General features: G+C 39.8%; 1 protein-coding gene across 1 annotated transcript in view; it reads left to right on the top strand.

Annotated features, from left to right (window-relative positions):
- The window catches only part of LOC138827286 (dual specificity protein phosphatase 10-like), a 37612-nt gene extending 20357 nt beyond the window's left edge, over window positions 1-17255 (top strand). The window contains exons 3-4 of the mRNA XM_070022776.1: window positions 11449-11820; window positions 16025-17255. Of these exons, the coding sequence (XP_069878877.1) occupies window positions 11449-11820; window positions 16025-16290 (638 nt within the window). The 3' untranslated portion in view covers window positions 16291-17255. The remainder of the gene's footprint in view (window positions 1-11448; window positions 11821-16024) is intronic.
- Window positions 17256-23094: the final 5839 nt, after the last annotated feature.

Raw genomic sequence — 23094 nt, 5'->3', positions numbered from 1 at the left:
TGAGCTGGAAATTTCCTCCCCAGTGTGGTAATGTTGGCAAGTGGTAGGACTTTTCACATTTGGAATTTTGTGAGGAGATGGTCTCATAGGACCCCAAGTTCATTTTTGAGAATTATTTTTTAAAGGTAAGGCTGGCCTCTTCCTCTTCCTCTGTCGTCTCTGATTCCTTCCTCCTCTCCTGTGCCCCTTAATTGTGATGCCGTCTGCCATGATAGGACTTAGCCAGGGTGACTCTCACCAGATCTGCCATCATGTTAGTTGGGTCTTCAGCCCCCCGAATTGGAAGCTCTCTAAGTACTCAGCCTCTGGTATTTTGTTATAGTAATGGATGATTACTAGACTCTCACCACATAGAATGCTTCTAGAGGAGGGTTTCTTCTACCTGTTCATTCTCCAGCTGATACCAAGTGAATGCCCTAGCATTTAACTGTATTCTGATGTCACCTACTTGGCGATAGTGTTATCTGTCACAGGCCAAAGACTCAGTCGCACAAAATTGTCCTTACTTTGGATGCTGGTCGTAGCTCTCTTGGTAAGTTTTCTGTGCCTTGGACCAACTGGTTGTAAATCAAGGTTTTCATTCCTTGGCTTTGATTCATTTTCTAGCACAGTCACAGAACTCAGGGACAGAGACTTTCTTTGCTTTTACTAACCTTTTTATAAAGAGTATTATGTAGAGCTAGGTGGCAGGGATGTAGAGCTTTTGATTGGATACAGCCTGTGCTTTGTTCCCTTGAGGTGGTCTGAGGTAAGGCTTCAGGGGCAGCTGGCCTCTTCCGTTTCTGACTGTTGATCAGTTATGCTCAGCCTGATTGGTATTCTTGCCCAAATATGGAATTCAGCTGGAGGAAGTTGTCGCAATGCTTTTTATGAACAGAAAACATTGGTTTGGAGACTCTCGATTTTGATACTGGCATTGATTATTTTCCCTTCCACTTCCTGAACTCTGTATGCCGCAGGGATCTGATTTTCATATGGCACCCAAATACCTGGTTCTTACAGCGGCTTGCTGGACATGGGGGTTTGATGCAAAGCAAACTAGGATGCACAAGCATGTTTGGCTGCACCTCCATAGGTAAAGAGAGCAATAGAAGCCAACCCAAGCTTCACCTGTGGAAGTTACCTTGCCTTGTGGCTTGCTTTTCCTCCTTTCCTATCACAGATAATTTGATGATGACCTTTGTGAATCTAATTTCCAGTGGGGAATGTTTCACGGTAGAAGGATGCTCTCCCTGGAGGCTCCCTCTTGACATTTCTAGAGATTTATTTAATTGGACTTTACTTAGAACCCATTGGGAAACATATTTTTGTTGTGAAGTTGTGACGGGTTTAATTTGGATCTAAGATAAATGTCCATCCTGGGGCAGGGGAGGGGTAGGGGGGTAGATTGTGAAGCAACAATTTTCCTTTTGTACTGTGGGCTGGCTTAGTGAATAGCTTGAGCAGGGCTTTCCTCTGTTTGTTTGTTTAGCAATTGCTGGATTATTTAAACTTCTTCTGTACTGAAAATCAAACAAGGTTTTTCATCTCTTTAGAGAATTAAACAGTAATGCAGAGAATCTGGTTAGCTTTGAGGGAAAAACATGGCTTTGTATTCTACAAGCATCCTCCTCCACCTCTTAACATATCTCCACAGCTTTCCAGATGATCTAATGGACTTTTTTCCCTTTCCACCAGTATTGAGCATTTCAGTGAGCACTGAAAGTGGAGCTTTGTCATGGTGTAGAGTAGCCTTCCTAACACATAGAAAATCTACAACTAGGATAGAAACCACTGGGCCCAGAAAGATGCTGCAGGGAAGGCTTGAGCCATCCCTAATGAGGAGTTGAAGAGGAATGTGTCTTTGGGAAAGCATGAACTCCTGTGCTTGTTCCAGCTCATGGAACTAAGGTTCTGGAAGTTCCATGAGTTTACCATCAATGCATGGTACAAGCTTGGGTTGACTCCCAGGGGCTTTGTTGTTGAGAAGCCCACAGTATAATTCTTTAAAAGCGTGTATTATAATTTATATAATTATAAAATTATAATTTTAAAATATCAATGCATTAGTCTGCTTAATCCATGCATTAGTCTATTTCAGTTGCTAACACAAAATATCTGAGGCTGGTAAAGGAAAAGATCTTTATTTATTTCATGGTGTTAGAATCCCCAAGCCCAAGATTAGATGGCTCCATCCATTGGGTCCCTAGAGAAGGCCTCATGGTGGATGGATGACATCACTTTGGTGGGGAACTGGTGCAAAGGAGATCACATGACAAGACAGGAACTCTGAGAAATTCAGAGCCTACATTTGTGGGTATTAATGGGTGTCTCTGGAGAGCTACATTCATCCCTTCCAAAGGCAGTCCCTCCCTCCCCCCAATTAATCTGATTTAGTCTCATCTCTTTAAGTCACCAGACTGAGGATCAGGCTTCTAGTGTAGGAAACTTTGGGGCCATACTCAAACCATATCCAGACTAGAGCAGACAGTAATGTCACCTGAGGGTCTAGTGTCTGTGGTGGGCCTTTTGCCAGAAATAGACAGATATAACTAGGTAAAGTGGACACACAGAGGATCAGAGAAGCCAGAGTTGGCAGTTCTTCCTTTAGACCCTAAGTCCTCACTCCTCACAAACCCAGCTTGTTTTCATAGGTGCACATGGTAGGCAGCTGCTTCCTTGTTGAACCTCAAAAGCTCTTTCCAAATGGCAAAAATGAATACTTTGACAAAGCGTTGTTTCATTAGTGAGTACAAAGCTCAGTTTGGAAGTGGGTGAACTCTTTGTTAGAATGAGACTCCACAGGTTTGCACCTCTGGGAACTGGGGGTAAAGCTTGAAAGGGACAGGTGAACCTTCTAGAACCCTCTTATCTGATCCTTCTTCTCTAGAGAAGACTACCTACCTTGGACCCCTCTGGCAAGGGTAGTACCTACCTTCATCCTCATAAGGTTTTTCCTAAAATCTGTTTGAGACAGGACTGGGAAGGGTAGATGTAGAGGGACTCAACAACACAAAGTGGGCCTTCAGTTTGTGTGATTATGTGGTGGTGATGGTTGTGTGTGTGTGTGTGTGTGTGTGTGTGTGTGTGTGTGTGTTTCAAGATTCTTCCCATTTCAGGAGCCCTCCATTTAAGAAAAATAGGTCCATCTTGTTAGGCCTATTTCTGGACTAATAGAAAAGACAAAATATCAAATGTATTTCAGGTTAGCATCTCTCCTGTTCTTATTTTTTTCCTGTCTTCTCCTGGTTGGGCTTCTGGGAGGAGGAGGTAGAAAGAAGAGAAGAGCAAAGGAGAAGGGAAAATGAGGCAGAGCCGAGTTGAGAGAAGGTAAGGAGACCATACCCCAGCTCTCCTGGGAAGGAGACTGAGCTGTTCCTGTGTTAGAGTCACATTGACTTCTGGAAACTGAGATCTTACAGTTTGAATCCCACTCACATAAAAGTCATCTGCTCATTAAAGTAGCACAAAGCTGTTTAATTGTTGTCTTTGTGGAAGATGACTTGACTGTCATCAGCTGTTGCTGCTGGCTGTGCTTTCTGTTCTAATGTAAATAAGTGAGGTAACCAATTTAAAGGAGCAGGCTGTATTTGCATACTAGTGAAGTGTCCCCTCCCACCCACCATCTGTCTGGGTTATTCAAATACACACAAATTAAATGTGTGGTTTCCCAAACTGGTGAAAGCCTTCAAGTAGACCCCATAGGAAGGGGCATTAGAAGTGCACCCTCTTTTCTGGGGTCCTGATTGGAGGCTGTCTTTCTTGTGAGGCCTGGGCCTCTTAGCAGGCTGAGATTTAATCCCCAGCCATTTTCTACAGGCACCAGTACTGAGGAGAAAGGAATCTGAAAAGCCAGAGGCAACTTCTGAGCTAGGAGGCTTGTAGTGGTGGGCCCCAGAGGGAATCTTTTAAGTTCTGACAAAACATTCCGGGAAGGTTTTCAATTATAGCTTTATTTTCAAATTTTATACATCATTCTTCTCAAGTCACTGGATCTTTCTAACATAGATCTTTCTCTATTTGGAGGTCAGTATTGAAGGTTTTACAAAGATTCTATTAAAAGAGGAGCAAAGCATAGGAAAAATTACAAGAGATTTTCCAGCTAATGATTAGAAATAGTTACAGAAGCAAATAGAACCAAACATTTACAAGAAACACGCTGCTACTTATGGAAAGATTGAGGGCTAAAAGTTTTTTACTAAGTGTGTATTTCTAGTCAGCTATTAGCTTATTTCTAGAATGCTAGATTTTATGATATAACAAATTATTGATACCGAGAGATGGCCTATATTGTATGGAAAATGAAGACAACAAATACAAAATGAAAAATATGCAAGAGCAGGCAGGATTATACAAGCAACATCTCTTTCCTATATCAAAAGTCTACATTCAGCTCTACCCTACAGAAAATTTTTTAAGAGTTTAACCTTCAAGCAAATGCTTTATATCTTTTACAGAGCATTTCTTTTTATACTTTCAACAACTTGAAATACAACTCAGATGAACCAATATTAAGTATGAAGAGTAATCTTTAGTCTAATAAGAGAAGATCATTTTGTGAGGGGTATTTTTAAACTGTAATCTGTCACTAAAGTAGATGCCAGAAACAGCATCCTGTAGTTTTTGTAAATTATTTCCATACAGCAGTTGCCCAGGTTAGCTCAAAACCTTTTTCTAGAGCTCATGTTGGTATTTACCATATCAGCAAGTCACCTGTCTTCCTGGGACAGATGGTCAGAGTCTGTGTACAAAGGGACTTAAATAAACTAGTCCTGTTCTCCTAGAACATAGGTTCTTTTAAAGGTCAGCATGTACAGAAAGGAAAATATATTTTAAAAAAATTAAGTCACAAACAGCAAGAGTTTTCCTTGTAGAGCAAGTCTGTGTGCCTGCATATACCTTCATGTTGAAACAAAAATTTTGAGCACCTCAACTTATTGAGAAACTAGAGGCAAAGGAAAGTTATTGTTATGTAACTATATTTCATATTATATTTGTATTTTATATGTAAAATTTTTTGTTTCTTCAGTAGCTTGAGGTACTCACAGATATATATTGTATGTCTATTCCTAGCTTCTGCTGACCATCCTTCCTCTTGGGTGCTATTGGTGGGCACTGGAATCTGGTAGAAGGCTTTTTGCTGCCCACTTCTCTGAAACATATGCACCAACCTTCCAGGTCTCTCCATTGCAAAGCCCGCTTTGATCATATTAGTCTGTGATAGTGCTCCCTTGGCTGACCACCCCCAGCGCTTGTCAGCTATGCAACTGGATAGCTCCAAGGTCTGAATGTTTTCTGAAAGACACCAGGACAGGTGCTTTGTCCACCATCTCATTAAATCTTGCAATAGACCTGAGGAGTACCATGCCTATTCTATAGTTAAAAAGAAGCTAAAGCTAGCCCAGAACATTCACTTTCAGGAAGGCCCAGAGTGGGTGTGGCAGACCTACAACTGTAGTCCAAGTCAAAATTCTCTCCTCAATCCCTTTTAAATCACAGATTGCCTTCTAGGGTTAGCTTTTCTTTTTTCTTTCTTCTTTTTCTTTCTTTTTTTTTTTTTTGTCAGTCATGGGGCTTGAACTCTGGGCCTGTGTACTGTCCCTCAGCTCTTCAGCTCAAGGCTAGCACTCTACCACTGGAACCACTGAGCCACTTCCAGCTTTTTCTGCTTCTGTTGGCACTGAGCAATCAAACCCAGGGCCTCATGAAAGCAAGGCAAGCACTCTACCACTGAGCCACCTTCCCAGCCCCATGGAGTTAGCTTTTTAAATACTCTGTAAATAACTTGTTTCTTCTAATGGAGAGGCTAGACAGGAAAAACTCCTAAGGTGAAAGACTGACCTATCTCTAGTACTGTCTTCCCAGAAGCTGTAACAAATACGCCATGCCTAATAATCATCAGTAACTCTGTTGGATTCAAGATTCTGAGATTGTTTTTAAACAGGTTTTAAGTTTATGGCACTTCCTCACTTAGCTCTTTGGACATGTTAGTGATGAGCCAGGCCACACTGGTTGAGGTGACAATCAGAGGGCCTGTGTATAATAATATTCTACTCTGACTCATAGTTCCCACCAACTTGCCCCCTAAATTCCTCCCTTACCTGGTTAATAGAAATGTTTCTTTATCCCTTTCTTTCATCCCTTACTCATTATGGGGCAGGAATCTCATACTCTATTTCATGCAGCCTCTCTCCCTGTAAAAGAAAAATAAGGTCCTTAGGAACAGGATCATAAGACAATTTAATTGACACTTCCTAGTACTGGATTTGAAATCATTGGTACTATAAGATACTCAATGACATCTACAGAATAACACAACTTCTTAGGAAACCAAAAAAATGGGAATACTTTTTATTGATCTAGCAGGAATCCAAATATTGCTCCCGTGAAGGTAGATAATATTCTGCCTTGTGAATTTTTGAGTTGCTCTGATCTCCTTCTCTGATGATTTCAGCCTTAGAAACCTGACATCAGCTACAATAACCTACCCCTTTTTTTTGGTCTTATACCAGGATCCTTGTGAATGTAAGACCTTGGAATCCACAAATAATATCCATTTTATACCAATATTTCTCCCATTTGTAGTATCTGGTATGTGGTCTTATGTTCATAGTAATACCACTATGAAACAGTATTATATTCAAACTATAGATGTAAAAACTGAGGTACCAAGATGTTAAATAGCTAGTCAAAGTAACTTGACAGGAACCAGGATTTTAATTCAGTGTCTCCAATCTGTTTCCTTTGACATTATCTTGAACGTACTTTTTTACTTTAAAAGATGGATAACCCACTAGGAAAAACAAAGCAACAAATGGATGATCAATATACTTGCTTGCCAGTTCAGAATACCTACCACCACCTTGAACATTAATTCTGTTTGCTGACTTTTAGGGAACATTTTTTCCCCTTTAATGCCTGGGGATTGGTCATTTCCCATCATAGCATAAAGCCACAAATTTCTGTGTGGAACTGTGGTCCATCTTTAGAATATGGAAATCTCCTGCTTAAAGATTTTGAATGTAGATGTGGGACCTTTTTAGCTTCCTTCCCATCCAAAACATGGCTTCTGGGTTTCCTCATAGATTCTGTGTTTACGATTACAGTAGGCCAGAGGTGAAATGCATGTACAGAAAGTTTCCCCACTAAAACCGAACTCCATTGCTTCCCTTCCCTGTCACTGGATGGACCTGCTAGAACTAGTTGGCTAAGTGGTGTTCATACTTCCTCCTCCTTCGTGGGGGCTGGGCATTCTTCCTTGTGGCCATTCAGAGTCAATGTGCTGAACACACTCATTCGTTCTGAAATAAAGTTTGAAAATGTTGGCCCCCATCCCCAGCCTGTTGCCCAAAAATACTTGCATTATCAAAAATATTTGCTTTGACAAATTGGAAAGCCCTTGGTGTGCTCAGGAAGCTGGGCCAGTTTGGTCAGGATTAAGGAGAGGAGAGAGAAAGAGAAAGAACAGTTCTATTTTAAAATTTCAGTCCTCCTCTAGCAAACTCAGGCATTCCAAGTCTTTGTTGGGAAAGCTAAGCCAAATAAAATGAGATCAGATGTATTTGTACAGGAAGGATAAGGGATTGTTGTTTCCTTTGTGACAAAATTGTATTATTCAAACATTGAAACTGTTCAACTAAGTGTGTCCCTCATTTGTTTTTTTTAATAAAAATTTTAAACTACCAGTGCTGAAACATGAATTTAATTATCATCTAGCATTTTAATTATTGAGTAATATTTTAGGTCTTTAAAATAACTTTCCATAATAATGAAAAAAGTGCTTTCTATGTGCTAGGTATTGTTTCAGCATACTTTGTATTATTAGCCAGCGTATTGCTTACAATAGTACGTTGAGGTAGGTCCTGCTATAATCCTTGCTTTATGTATGGGGAAATGGAGGAAGAGATGGGACTGCTGCCCAGGATCTCACAGGGGTGAGATTTAGCAGGGGTAGGGGTGGATCACTGCCCCTGCTCTGGATTGCTGCTGTCCTGCCCTGCACTGCTTGTAAGGCATGCGTGTATGCATAGGTTAATTGTAGGCAAGGGCAATGGTGATGATATTGGAGTTATGTGATTCTATATCATATCAAACCCTTTCTAAGGGAATCCTCTTCCAGAACCATATGCGTGGTTGATACTATGCCCACTTTGTAGATGGGCACACTGAGGCTTCACAAGGAAAGGTAGTCTCATATCCTACAAAGCAGAAAGTCTGCCTGCCTCTGCTTTTAGCCATCATTAACCACATCATTCAACCACATTTAACCACACTGTGCACCATGTTCTTATGATAGTTAATAACAAACATAAAGCTTTTCATTAAGCCACCAGTGTGAAATGTGGTGGTATTTGATAGGGTAGGGTGGACAAAAGTAGTTGTAAGAAGCAGTCATATTAACTGTACTCTTCTCCCTTCTCTCTTACTGTAAATTCCAACCCTCCCTCGCCCAACCAGGAGTGAGAAAGCATTCTTCCTCAAAAGTTCTCTTAAAAACAAGCACCAAACCTCACCACTGTGAGCTACCGCTGCTTCATTTTGCTATTTACCACATTGTCATATAGAGGCACATGACTCTGAAGTGACATTCATATTGATGAGAAACTGGAAATGGAACAGGCCATTGTTTCTTCCTGCCCTCCATGAGAATTTCCTCATTGAGTTTGGATGATAATATCCCCTTTTCTATCTGCCCTCCTCCAAATCTTGTATAAGCAGAGCTTCCCATATGGCTCAGACACAGTATACACATAATTCTGCACATGAGCACGCACACACCCTGTGATTTGAAGCATTCTGTGTCTGTCTCAGATTCCCTCCACTCCCCCTGCCCCCTCCCAGCAATCCCCCATGGGATTTTTTTCCCCCATTAGGCAAATGGAAGGCCCATGCCACCTGTTAGCATTACGTCATTGACTCCCCAGAACACAGTTGCACCAAAGGCCTTAAACAAAGTAGTTCTTCTTGCATTGTTTGCACTCAAAGAGCTGATATCATGCCAACTGATGTCATTGTGTGTCTTTGTGTAACTGCTATGGTAACTGGGCAGGTGGGGAGCCTCCAGCTGACGTCATTGGGAAAGGAGGTGTGGAGACAGAATTTTAAAAAGCTCTGTGATGGGGGTTTTGTGTGTGTGTGTGTGTGTGTGTGTGTGTGTGTGTGTGTGTGTGTGTGTGTGTGTGTGTGTGTGTGTTGTGTGGCTTTCCTTACATACTTTTTTTTTTGCTTTTTTTAATTAATTTTTTTTAAAACCCTAGGCTTTTAAGATAAATTACAGCTTTTGTACCCTAAGTAAGAACAGAAAAACTGTCCCTCATCCTCCTTTAGTCCCTTATTTTGAGTTTGTCATTTTCTCCTCTCAACGTATAGGTGGAAAAGAGTCACAATGGATTTTTTAAAAGAAAAGAATGAATTAGGTTCCTATCATCAAATCAGTGTGAAACTGTTTACTGGGGCTTTTGTGGAGGGAAGGCTGAGCATATTTTAAAATAATTCCTTTGAATCCGTTTGTGGAGCTTATGTTCATGGCAATAGATAGTTTTTACTTTAATGTCTTCCAAGTATTCACTGGGGAAGTTTTTCTGCTGTTTCTTTTCCTCCTCCTCTTTCTCTTGTTTCCTCATTCTCTCTCCTCTTCCTGTTTTCTCCTCTTCCTCTTTTCATTTCTTTTCTTTACAAATTCTCTCTGGTCCCAAACCTTCTTATTGTTATTTTATGACATAATAAAATAGCAATATGTAAGGATCAAGTTCTATTGTAGAAATCAGTCAAAGTGAGATGTTGCCTTTTGTTTTTCAAAGGGTACAGGATTTGAGTTTACTTTTTTTTTTAATGAGGAAATTGATAATAGCATTGACCTTTTGAATTTTCTGTGGCTCCTTAACATGAAAAGATGGCTTACCTGCTCTGCCCCACTGGTGCTATGTCAGTTAAGTGTGAACAAAGTCATGAGACTCTATGTTGGTTTCAGTCTGGGGCTTCCTATGATGGCTGCCAAAGATGAGCCTTGAGATGGAGAAGGACATGTGTTAGGTTGAGAAGCTAGCAGTCAGGTTGACTTCCTGTTCATCTTTCAGTAGAACCATATCCTGTTCCCACATAGTGTTTCTTCCCTTATCTCTAGGGATATCCAACAGATGTGAGGCAGCTATCTATCTAGGCAAATGTTGTGGTAGCTTTCAGCTAATAGCTGTTGCTTATACCTCTTTTATTACAAAGAGTAGGCCTGAGTGTATATAGTTCAGCTTGATTAGAAGTAGAGCTCATTTCCTGGTAAGAATATCAGCCCAGATTTCATAGCCCTTTCCCATAGAAGTGGTATCCATGTGGGTATCCATGTGGGAGTAACAAATATTAAAGAAAAAGAGGAACAATAAACTTCATAAATTTTCTAGCTTAAACATTAAACAAATTCCTTTTTCATTTAATGTTAAATAGAAACATTTGGCTTTCATTTTACTTTCCACAACTATTCTTTTAAAGTCCACATAGTGCTCCATGGAATAAAGGTAATATAGCTTTCTCTTTTTTTTTATTTCTGTTATTAACATTTCCCATCAGTCAGATATTCTTACATACATCTGTATGTATGTAACTGAATGTCTTTGGGTAAATGCTTTTCCTAAGATTCATTCTCATGAATGAGACTGCCCTTATCAGGGGGGACACTTAGGTTTTGAAAATGAAATAGGCAACACATAAACATTTTAATGTTTTAGACCCATAAATCTGGGAGGCAGTACAGGGCTTTGGGCTCAGAGTGTATATTCAGGAGTCCATTAGGGTCTTAGTGGTTAACATACCCACAACCTTCTAAACACCGAATGCCAAGGACTAGCTGTCCTTGGATTTCCTTCTACTGGAAGTCAAGCTCTATATGCCAGAATCTACATGGAGACCCTAAGGATTTCCTACTCCATCTGACCCTAGCTTATATTTCCCAAGTATTTCTCTACTAATTTTTAAAGTTTGTACAATCATAGAAGTAACAGTAACAACACTAACATTAACACTGCAGCTAATGAAATGGCCTGATGCCTGGTACTTGTTCCTCAGAAATGTACTCATTACCTTGCTCATGTAATTGTAACCCCTCTGTATGGTGTTTTCACAATAAAATAAACTTATAAAAAATACAATGGAAGATTAAAAAAACAAAAACGACAAAAAAATGCCCTCTTTTGTCTAAGGAGCACATTTCCAAAGCATGCCATGGAGTAACTTGTGAAGCTGGTCCTGGTCTCTAAATGGGCTTCCAGTTTTTATTTTGGGGAAAAAAATGTGTGTATACACAACACACACATACACACACACACACACACACACACACACACACACACACACACACACCCCACACACATATACACATCACCAGCAAACAATGCATATTCATTGCAACTGGGAAGTTGTTCTTCTGTGCTGGCTCTGATTAGAGGCAGTCAACTCTGGCTTTCTGTGTTTGTGCTCCAGGTGGACTCAGTAGTTTTAAGCAGAACCATGAAAACCTCTGTGACAACTCCCTCCAGCTCCAAGAGTGCCGCGAGGTGGGAGGCGGAGCGTCTGCCATCTCGAGCATGCTACCTCAGTCTGTCCCCACCACCCCTGACATTGAGAACGCAGAGCTGACACCCATCCTGCCCTTCCTGTTCCTTGGCAATGAGCAGGATGCTCAGGACCTAGACACCATGCAACGGTTGAACATTGGCTACATCATCAACGTCACCACGCACCTTCCCCTGTACCACTATGAGAAAGGCCTGTTCAACTACAAGAGGCTGCCCGCCACCGACAGCAACAAACAGAACCTGCGGCAGTACTTTGAAGAGGCTTTTGAGTTCATTGGTAACTACTTTTGTCTCCTTTTCTCTCTAGCTTTTGCTTTGATAGCAAGTCTAAGTTTAGTCCTATGTTGTTGTTTTTTTTTAATGCAGCTACTTAAGTGGCTGAGATCTGAGAATCATGTTTGAAGCCAGCCTGGGCAGGAAAGTCTGAGATTCTTATCACATTAACCAGCAAAAACTGGAAGTGGAGGTGTGCTTCAGGCAGTAAAGCACCAGTCTTCAGCACAAAGCTAAGGGTCAGTGTCTAGGCCCTGAGTTCAAGCCCCAATCTGGTACAAAACAACAACAACAACAAAAACCCAAAGCCAACAACAATAACAAAACACAACCCAAAGGCTGCTCCTGAGGTGGTCTGGTCTCTGCTACCTCATGTAGCCTAAGTGTGTTTTCCTAATTCATAGCCGGTGGAGACACAGAGTATCTTGGAACCATCAGGACAGACATAAAAATCCAGTTGTGTTAGCTTTCCCAGTCTGTGACTGAGAGAATAACTGAAGGCAGGTATGATGTACTTTAGCTCATGGTGTTAGTGGTTTCAACCTGATGTCTTCAACTCTTGATTCTGGGCTTGTGGTAAAACAGCACACCATGATGGTGGGATTATGTCGCAGAGGCTACTCAACTCATGGTAGACAGGAAGCAGAGACAAAGAAACAGCAATAGGGATTCCAACCCCAAGGACTCTCTCCTGGTAATCTACTTCAGCTGTAGACCTCACCTCCTAAAGTATCCAGAACCTTCCAAAATAGCAGCACCATTTGGGGCCAAGTGTTCCACACATGAGCCTGTGTGGGGCATTTCATATTCAAACCAGAACAATAGTCATTGAGTTTTGTTGTTCAACTAGACAATTGTCATCCCTCAAGTTCTCAATGAAAGAATGACAGATATTTATATGCATAGAGAACACTTATATGTTCTGTGACCAGAAGAATCAAGGGGGCACTAGGAAATGGAAGCAGAGTTGCTACTGCTGCTATATAATTTATTAGTGGGAAAGAAAATGTAGTCAATATGAAAATCTCATCTGCAGCTGGGCCTGTAATCCTGAGGATTATGATTCAAAGTCAGCCCACGAATTAAAGTCCCTGAAACTAGTTAACCAGCAAAAAGCCAGAAGTGAAGGTGTGGCTTTAGGGTAGAGTGCCAACCTTGAGTGAAAAAGCCAAGCACAAGTATGAAGCCCTGAGTTCAAGCCCCAGTAATGAGCACAAGAAAACAAAAAGAAAGAAAGGGGAAAGAAAAGAAAATTCTACTTGCAATTGCTATCATGCTGCTTAACCTTCATGCAGGCTATGAAGGGATTTCATTTTCCTACCTTAAGTTACACTGATGAGTAATTGGAAGGTAGCATAGGATAAAGGGTTGGTTCTGACAACGACTTTAACACTCAGGCCACAGCTGCAGTGAACCTCTTTCTGTATTGCATAATCACAGCTGAGAAGGAGAAGGGTATAGAGAATTGTTTTCCCAATCTGCTTCCTTTATCTCAGTTGCTAAAGATTGGGTAACAATAGGAGTGAACATCACTGCTGGTAAGATGGTGCCCTTCAACCGTTTGCCTCAAACTTACCAAAGTAGGAAAGGTCACTGTTGTAAGCCTACCCTGTCATTTCTGTAGAGCAAAATCTCACAGTAGCAAGCTCTAACCTCAAGAACAGAGCAGCATTCTAATAATAATGATTATTATTATCTATCTATCTCTATATATATATATTCTTTGCCATTGCTGTAGCTTTAAATTGTTGTAACTCTCAAGTGATCATTTGGAGAACACGAGCATATAACAGATACTCAACATTTCTTTTTTCAAGTGATGTTAGCCTTATTTCCAGCAAGGATGACCCAGTACTTTTCCTTATTAATGGCCATGCCTCAGGAAGAATATGCTCTTTCATTTTTTTTTTTGATGCTCCTTTGTCAGAAAAATGCCTTAGGTTTGATTGCCATCTGCTCTGGTGGATTTGCTGGCAAGTTGGCAGCTGTGGTTACCTTGCCCAGCTATTTTCCTTGCCAATTGTACTTTCAACATACAACCATGGAGGATTCAATCTGGAAGGAAGTTCTGTGTGGTCACTGGACTAAAAATTAAACTGACTTTTCTAAGGTCATAGGAATGGTAATATCAGAGAAAGTTCCTTATTTTCCAGGTGAGGGGTCCCCCCATTTTTTTCTTAAAAAATAGGATACTGGGAATATGTTTACAATGCCCTATTAATTGCTCCACACTGGCAATCCTGGGTACAACGATGCCTGAGGTCCTTTGTTAATAAAATCTGAGCCAAGCCCTGAGCCCTGAGGAAGAAATCGTTGTCAGTAAGTAGATGAGAAACTTCCTGGTTCATATATGCTATTAGAACTGTGATTCCACTTGACTTAATTCCAGGTGGAGGAAGTTGAGAAATCATTTTCCATTTCATGAATGGCATTAGATACGTTGGTTCTAAGAGGATTTCAACTAAAGTGCTCACATTCCTTGTAGATTATTCAGGCTTACCTGATTTTGTACAAGGAAAACAAAACCAATAACAAATAGCATTTGGTCTGAAGGACAATTTGGAATCACACAACAGTACATAGGCACAATTTTGTTTTCATTGTTATTTTATTGAATGAGCTGAAATCTTATAGTATTGTTTGAGGGGAAACACAGCAGAGCTTATAAACATCCACTTAACATTCAATATAAACTAAGCTGAGTCCAAGCTTAGGGTTTAACTACTTCAGTTAAACCTGAATCAAGTGTTATTTTTCTCACATTTCCTGAGACTGGTTATATACTAACATTCCCATTTTTCAGACAGAATGATTAAGGCTCTAAGAAGTTATACACAGGACTCACGGTCACTCATGTGGTAGAGTTAGTCAGACTTCGAATTTAGAATCTCATTCTCAATAGCCTGCTTTTAGATCCATTTATGGGGTGTATGAAAGAGAATAAATTATAAAAGTACTATAATCTTAAAATACTGTGATCTCTCATAAGTAAGTCTCATCCATAGATGCTTAAGATAAAAATTTACATCCAACTTCTTGGTTCACTGGTTAGTAGCCAGTAATAAAGGTGGAACTAACTCACTGCCACTTTACCCTCCCCCTTTCTGACCTTTTCATCTGATTGGTATGCCTTCAGGGTGACTTTCTCAGGATGCCTTCTAGTCTAAAAAAGTCATTAAGTTTTGTTCAGTGCTCACGGGCTAGTCTCCTGAGCTTTTCAGCATTGAACATGAGAATTTGGGAAGTGTTGATTCTGTCCTTTGCTCTGGACTTGGCCATTATAGAAATCCCCTTGTCTGCCAATCATTGCCACAAGGGAGCCACTTTGTGGCCACAGAGGAGGCTGAACACTTAGGCGAGGGGCGATGCTTGGTTCAGAACACCCCACGTCTTTGGTTAACTTTGCAACATTTGGCTTTTCTGGTAGAAGCTGAATCTCATAGCTCTCTAGTTGACGTTTATTCCTTAATTCTGCTCAGGGTTTAGTAAACCCTATGTGGTGACATTTCCTGTATAGAGCTATTCTGTAATATAAAGAACAATTGTGTTGGTTCTTTCTTCTTTTCTTTTTTCATATTACAGGTAAGAGAGACCTTGTTAGTGACACAAGAACACAAGTGATATTAACATCTCTAATTAGAAGAAGGATTATACAGATCCACATATACACACTTACATCTTTGTGTGTGCATACTTTTTTCTTCTTTCCTCATTGCCTCTTTTTTAACTTCCTCTCCCTTCATTAATCTCTCTCTCTCTCTCTGTGTCTCTCTCTCTTTTCTTTTTGCAGTAGTATTGTTTTAGAAAAATAGAGTAGGAACCAGATATTTAAGTGAGACCTCCAGTGCTTTAGGAGTCTACTTAAATGGTGCCTTACTTAGCACACAAGTTCTTCATGCTGAATGTAGATCTAGCTTCTGTCCAGTGATACCAGGAATAGAGTCTACTGCTCCTGTGCCTGATTCCTTTATTCTCTCTTTAAATGTAGACATATAGCTACTTGCTCATGCAAATGCTGATGGTAGCCAATTCTGGGAGTTGTAACTTAAGCATACAGAACTTACTAATATATGTATGACACTTGATTTTGAAACCATTTTAATCCATTCTGAACCACATGAGGCATTGTCAACCTCAGCTACAAGTTAAACCTGCTCATGTCTCTTTCTCCTTCTCTTCACCTCCCATCTCTCTCTCTCTCTTTCCAGAGGAAGCTCACCAGTGTGGGAAGGGACTGCTCATCCACTGCCAGGCTGGCGTGTCTCGCTCTGCCACCATCGTCATTGCCTACTTGATGAAACACACTCGAATGACCATGACTGATGCTTACAAATTTGTCAAGGGCAAACGACCAATTATTTCCCCAAACCTTAACTTTATGGGGCAATTGCTGGAGTTTGAGGAGGACCTAAACAATGGTGTAACACCACGAATCCTTACCCCAAAGCTGATGGGTGTGGAGACTGTTGTGTGACCATGATTAGTGTGGAAAGGATTGCCGCTAGGAGACAAACGGAGGAAGATTGAGTCTGCTTTTTTTTTTTTTTTCCTTCTTCTATTTTCCTTTTCCTTTTTGTTTGTTTCTTTTTTTTTTTTTTTTTAGTTGGGGGGATGAAGTTTGTGAATAGCAACAAACTTGTTTAAAGACTTTTTATTTTTAACCAGTGTGAGAAGACTATACACCTTTTGATGCCATTGAGATTCACTCCCTGTAAACTGATAAAAGCAGGGAGACTGAAGAGCTCACTTTTCTAAGCCAACAATAAAAATGTAATCAAACTTGTTTCTCCCCATTTTCCTTTTAAGCTATTTGTAGAGTTTATGATTATAAGACTATAGTCTGTGCAGGTTCATAGACAGAAGATATCATCCTTTAAACAAATTAAAGAACCAAAAGTAATAGAAGGCCTGGGACACACCTGGACCATCCATACAGGAAACAAAATCCACTAAACCAAGCCCTGTTGTGCTCATGGATATAAAGAGAAGATCAGGGCAGTAAGTGGTCTAAGAATACATTTCTCAGAAGACAGAGGATACTCTTTATTTGATGTGTTTCATGCTCTGGATTTTCTTTTTCCTCTGTGTTTAAGAGATATTTGTTTTTGTCTTTGTTTTCATTTTGGTAATAGCAAGGAACTGACCATTATACCATATGCCTTCATTGGCTCTTTGTGCAATAATATGGTGTTTTGAGTGTGCAGATAAGTTAGAGCTGGCAACTCAATGATAGAAAAATAGTTCAAATTTGCCAGCTTGGAGAGAGAAAGGAATTCAACAATATCAATTACTTTCCTTCCCACCTTTTCCTTTTTGGATTTGATTCTAGTTACAGTGCCATAAACCTTGTTACATATGTATATCAGAATGTAAAAAAAAAGACAAAAATTTATTTAAAAATATTTTTCGCAAAGAAAAAAAAAACAAACCTTGCTGTGTTTCTGTTGATTGTGTAAAAATTTATTTTCATTATATAAATGAAACTCATTTGGGGATGTGTCTTTTTTGCTCCCTCTTTTACCTCAACTCTCAAGATTAAGCTTCTCTTAAACTCTGGTAATATCTACATGTCACATATTTAGAACACATTTTTATGGAAGGAAATGGAGAGGAGATAGGAAAGCACAATGCAAGAAAGCAAAAAAGAGCTGCAGGATTCATCTGCCCATTTGTCTTTCTCTCTACCCAGGGAAAGTGACCTCACAGGGTTCATGTTCGCCTTTGAGCTTTCCCAATCAAATCATTGTCAGAGTGAGCCATTAGAATTTGGTAGGCTCCCCCATGACTATTTAATAAACATTTGCCACAGTCGGCCATTATGGGTCTTTGGGTATTCATAGTCCCCATTCACCTTCATTATCACCTGTTCTTTTGACATCTTTGATGACTCAGCATTGCAGTACATTATAACAACTTACTCTTCCCTCTTTGTTTTTATGGCCTCAGCAAGCCAGACTCCCACCTAGAACAACACATTGTTAATACCTAGCTAGGTCCCTAAGCAACATATTAGGGGATAGGGAAAGAATACAATCCAATAATGTTTCTATGTTTCATTAAAATACATGCCTAGAGGGAATTGGCTGCCAGGAAATTTTGCAGCATGGTGAACTTTGCCTGGTGTGAATAAGAGCTGAAGAATTCAGGCATGTCTAGTTCTACGTGACTACATTTGACATAAATATGTTTGTGAACACTTGCTTATAAATGTTAAAATATTTGGACTTCACTGGCTTGTCTAGCAAAAATGATTAAACTTTTTTTTCTTTTGTTAGAAAAGTTAGCAAATTAACTGAGGGCTTTTAGAAGTAGCACATTTAAGGAGTCAGGTTCCGAAATGTAATTTGATATAAAATAATAATTTGTCAGATTTTTTTCTATTTTTCCATATCTTAAATTTTTAATAGTAAATTTCCTCTCTTCCTTTCATCTGTCCTTCCTCCCTGCTTCCCTCCCTCCCTCCCTCCTTCCCTCCCTCCCTTCCTTCTTTCCTTCCTTTCTTCCTTCTTTGCAAGGCCAGGAAAAGACTCAATTTAGTTTCTACTCTTTAGCTACATGGAAGTTGTTTATGTTTTTGGAAGTTTATGATGTTAAGAGAAAGTTTGTCCTCTGGAAGACAGGAATCCAGGCAACCGGCATACCAAGAATTCTGCAGATGGACTCAAATCTTTTCTCCTAATCTGCTTTGAATCATTAGCCTCCATTTCTTCATGAGGAAAGTTAACTATTTCCTGACAACACTATGGATTAGCTAAGCCATTGTTCTAGAAACCAGATCCCTCAGGTTCCTAGCCTTTACTAGTTGCCTGACAGCTTTAAGGCTGGACTAGGAAATAATTGTGTTCCTGAGAAAGCAGAATTTCTAACTAATATACGCATTGTCCTCAGAACCCAACAAAGGTTTCATGCTTAGTAATTTAGTAAAATGAATCTGTAATATATCTAATAATTTTTTAAAAGATACAGTAGGTATTGTTACCTTAATTTAATCCAAGCAGCAGCTCCAGCTCCTCTATATACACCCATTTCAGTTGCTGACACTTTTCTAATCATTGAATATTAATTAGGATTGGAAGACCACATGTCAAGGAAGAGAGCATACCAGCTACTTTTGGACAAAGATGGTCAGTAAAAGCTAAAGCAGGGAAGCTCATAGTACCTTAACCCACTGTGAAACAGGAAGGGTCCTCATTTGACTTAGTGTATACTTTCCCAAATTACTTGAGGCCATCTAGTGTTGGCATGTATTGGCATTTCTTTTAACTGTGTGTAACATCCAAATAGAAGTATTAGCAAAGTGAAGCTTCTACCTAATAAGATGCAATGATCGCTTACAGATAAAACATACTTAAGTCCCCCCAAAGAATAGACTACATAGCCCCCTTTTTACTTTATGTATTTGAGAGTGATGTTAAATCTTTCTCTAACTAAGATCACTATTTGATGTATTTTAAATAGTGAGATAAAAATGGTAGTTAAATTGTGTCTGCCGAAAAGGTATGTTGAAACCCAAACGCTGTTCTAGTATAAATATGATCTTATTTGGAAATAGGGTCATTACAGATGTAGTCAAGAACAGGTCATATTGGATGAAGATGGGCTTAATCCAATAGCTATCATCATGAATAATCAACACAGCATGCCCAGAAAGGTCTGGTCAGCAACACAAAGAAAAAATGTCATGTGATCATGGGGAAACAGTGGAGTGAATGATATATCTATAAACCAAAGAGCACCAAGGAGCACCAGCAAATACCAAAAACTAGGAGAGAGTGCAAGGGCCAAGCTTTCCTGTAAAGCCTCTAAAACAGAATAAGTAACTCAAGGATGGAGGTATGGCTCCTGTGGTAAGTGCTTCCCTAGCAAGTACTGAAGACAAAATCCAGTATGGCCCCAAAGAGAAGTGACCTATTTGGTACATTGATTTTGAACTTCTAATTTCCATGCTGTGGGAGAGTATCAGTCTCTGTGTTATAAGCCTCACAGTTTGTGGTATTATTTTTATAGTAACCCCAGGAAGCTAAAACAAAGGAGTGAGGGAGTGAGGGGGGAAAAAAAGAATTGGAAAATATATAAAGAAATGTGTTTATATCAAAATAAGAAATATGTATTCCTAGCTACTAAGGAGGCTGAAATCTGGAGAACTGCAGATTCAAGGTCAGCCCAGGCAAAAAAGTCCATGAGACTTCACCAAATAACTATCAAAGAGCTAGGCTGCAGGCATGGATTGAGTAGAAATGCACCAGCTAAGCAAACAAGCATGAGGTCTTGAGGTAAGTCCTGAGTTCAAACTTAGTGGCTGGCAAAAGAAAAAAAAAGAAATGTATTCATAATACTCACCATCTTCATTTCTATAACTGATTTTGTGGTCATAGCCAGTTAGTACTAATCACTTTCTTTAGCATGTCAGGTGATGAGGCTTTTGTGGTTGTTTGGGTGACATGAATCTTCATTGGTGAGCAAACCCAGACTTGGAAAATGAGCTTATTTTGGGTTATTTCCCATTTACTTGTTAAAGGAACAAAGTTTTTACAGTACACGACAGTATAAGGGATAGCCAAATATTCCAGACACACTTTTTTAGTCTATAATGTAATAGTAGTCACCTAATTTCCTTTTGATTGTCGTAGTCAGTTCAGCTAGCATAGTAAAATTCTACTTTGCTCACTGACTCTAGTGTCAACTTGGGGCCAGCAGGTAGTATCAACTATGGAACCATGGTTACATCTCAGCTAAAGAATCTCTCCTAAGGATGAAGATTTCTAGACCAGCAGAACCTAAATTTGAGTAGAAAGAATAAATTTTGCAAGTTGAACATTAGGGATAAAAGTGGAGGATTATCTCCCATTCCATCCTTTGATTCTTGGACCTAGGAATCCTAGGTACTAGAGAAAGAACAACACGTGTGTGTGTGTGTGTGTGTGTGTGTGTGTGTGTGTGTGTGTGTGTGTGTGTGTGTGTGTGTGTGTTATAGAGAACTTGCGGCATCTTACAGAACATTATACTACCATTACATTTTCATTCATCTGACAGTAAATTGTCAAAAGCAGCATTCTACCTTGCTACTGCTTCAGGGTGATGAATAATATGGTAAGACCATTGAGTTTTATGAGCATAAACCTGTTCCCACTCTTAATTTATTGCACACCATTTCTTAGAAGTAATGGCAAATACTATGATGATAAAAAAAAAATGCCAGAAGTTTACAAATCCCAATTTTAGAAATAACACTGTAGGTAGAAAAGGCAAGTGGTACAATGTAACTACCTCACCAACAGAGAGCAACCTGATTCTTAAGAATCTAGCATGATATTTCAGGGTCTCATTGTTGGCCTCACTTTGGGTTGGTTGAACTTAAAATTGCTGTAGCTGGACTAGGCTTGGTAAGTAGGAGTTCGTGTTGGTGAATTGATGAACACTCTCCATATCTACCACCTTGACTATCTTGATCATGAACTCATTGTGGAAAGGAGAAAGACCTTGACAGGATGTATCATGTTGCCCTTTATTAAGATCCTTTTATGTGGAGGTTGGGTGTTGATGGACATTCACATGGGACATTCTGTGCCTATTCAAGGAAGTGTATCTTGTTACTTCTTCCTTAGGCTTTCCTGTAAACCAATATTCCTTCCATCTTCCCTCTAAGCTTCTGATTAGCCACACAAACCTTAAATGCTGTCCATGAAACAATGTAGATCCATGTCTCTAGCTGTCTCAGAAAAAAATCACTAGCTGTGCTATTGGAAGTTGTGCCCACTGGAAAAATTTTTCCCTTCACTGATTTCTCTGGTCACTCTAGAGAATGATTGCAATTATATGTAGCCACATAGTTGAGGATGATACCAAGGTATTAGGTAAACCTTTCCTTAAATAAAACCCAATACTATTTTAGACCATTCGTCACTGGAAATATCCCGTGAGTCCATAGATGTTTTGTAGCAGATCATGGGCCTCTGAGTCACTTGCTTGTTCATTGTGCTAGTGCTTGTTCTCCTAATCCATTTCCCCTTGCAATGAAATGCTGTCACTCATGCATATTGTGGACCATTGCTGGGCTGACAATCGTTGGTTTATTACAGGCAACTCAGGTTTCATTATGTGACAGTCTACCATCCAATTGCTAGGTTCAATCTGCTATCAAAAAGAAGAAAAAAAATTTTCTGAGGAAGTCATAGCTTTTGCTCCTGATAGTGTGTTTTTCTATATGCCATTTAGTAGATCAGTGGCTACATACAGGATCCCTGTATAATCTAGATAGTCTTAGTACCATGAGATCAACTGATCCAAACATCAAAACAGCTGCTGTGAGGCTTGAGTTACTGTGGAGACTTTCCTTATTCTGGACCTCACTCAAAAGTAATATTTCATCTTGCCTGGTAAGTACATCAAAGCAATGTGCTCAAGACTAAATGCATTCTTCCCCACATCCCAAAATGCTCCTGTGTCTCTTAGTGATAAGGGGTTTCAGATATAACAAATTGTTACTATTTCTATGATAGGAAATAGCATCTTATCATGCTTCAAATCACAAAGCCTCTGAAAATTGCACTAGTTGTAACCCCCTACATTTTGGAGATTTTTTTAAATTGTTATTTTAAAGGTGATATGCAGAGGGGTTACAGTTACATAAGTAGTATATCTCTTTTTGAAGTGTCACCACTTTCCTGGTTTTCTCAGTTTTTCCCTCCTGATCCCTTTCCCCTATACATTTTATAGTCTATTTTCAACCTGTCTAGTGAGTATCTCTGCTGCATTTGTTCACCGTTTGTTCCACCACTTCTGTGCCTCCCCCTCCTTTACCATCTCCCAATTAAGAGGATTTATTTCCTTCTTTTCCATCATCAGATATGATGACAGAATGTATGAGATCATGCACACATGTATGGTGAACAAGCAAGTGACTCAGATGTCCATAGTCTGCTACAATGCATGGTGTCTCTTAGCAATGTATCTGTATTAGTTATTTCATGGTGTCCACCAGGTACAGTCAGCATGGTATCATTCACATAATATGAACCTTTATGATGTCTGGTGGAATGGGCAGACGGTAATGGTCCTGTGGGCTGGATTATGATATAAGTAAGGTTGAAATAGCCCTGAGGCAGGAGAGGAGGTGAACAAACTAGTGGTGCTGCCAGCTGAATGCAGATTGTTTCTAGTGGCCTTTCCTGGAGGAGGAGGGTCAGGAAAGATTTTCCGTAAAGAGCCAGAGAATCAATAGCTCAGGCTTTACAGGAGAGTTCTCTATCATATTTACTCAACTGTGGCACAAAAAACA

This window comes from Dipodomys merriami, unplaced genomic scaffold (genome assembly GCF_024711535.1).
Source record: "Dipodomys merriami isolate MVZ:Mamm:240054 unplaced genomic scaffold, mDipMer1.0.p SCAF_153, whole genome shotgun sequence".
Taxonomy (NCBI): domain Eukaryota; kingdom Metazoa; phylum Chordata; class Mammalia; order Rodentia; family Heteromyidae; genus Dipodomys; species Dipodomys merriami.
Note: the sequence above shows the minus strand (reverse complement) of the source record. Positions and strands in the feature narration are given on the sequence as shown.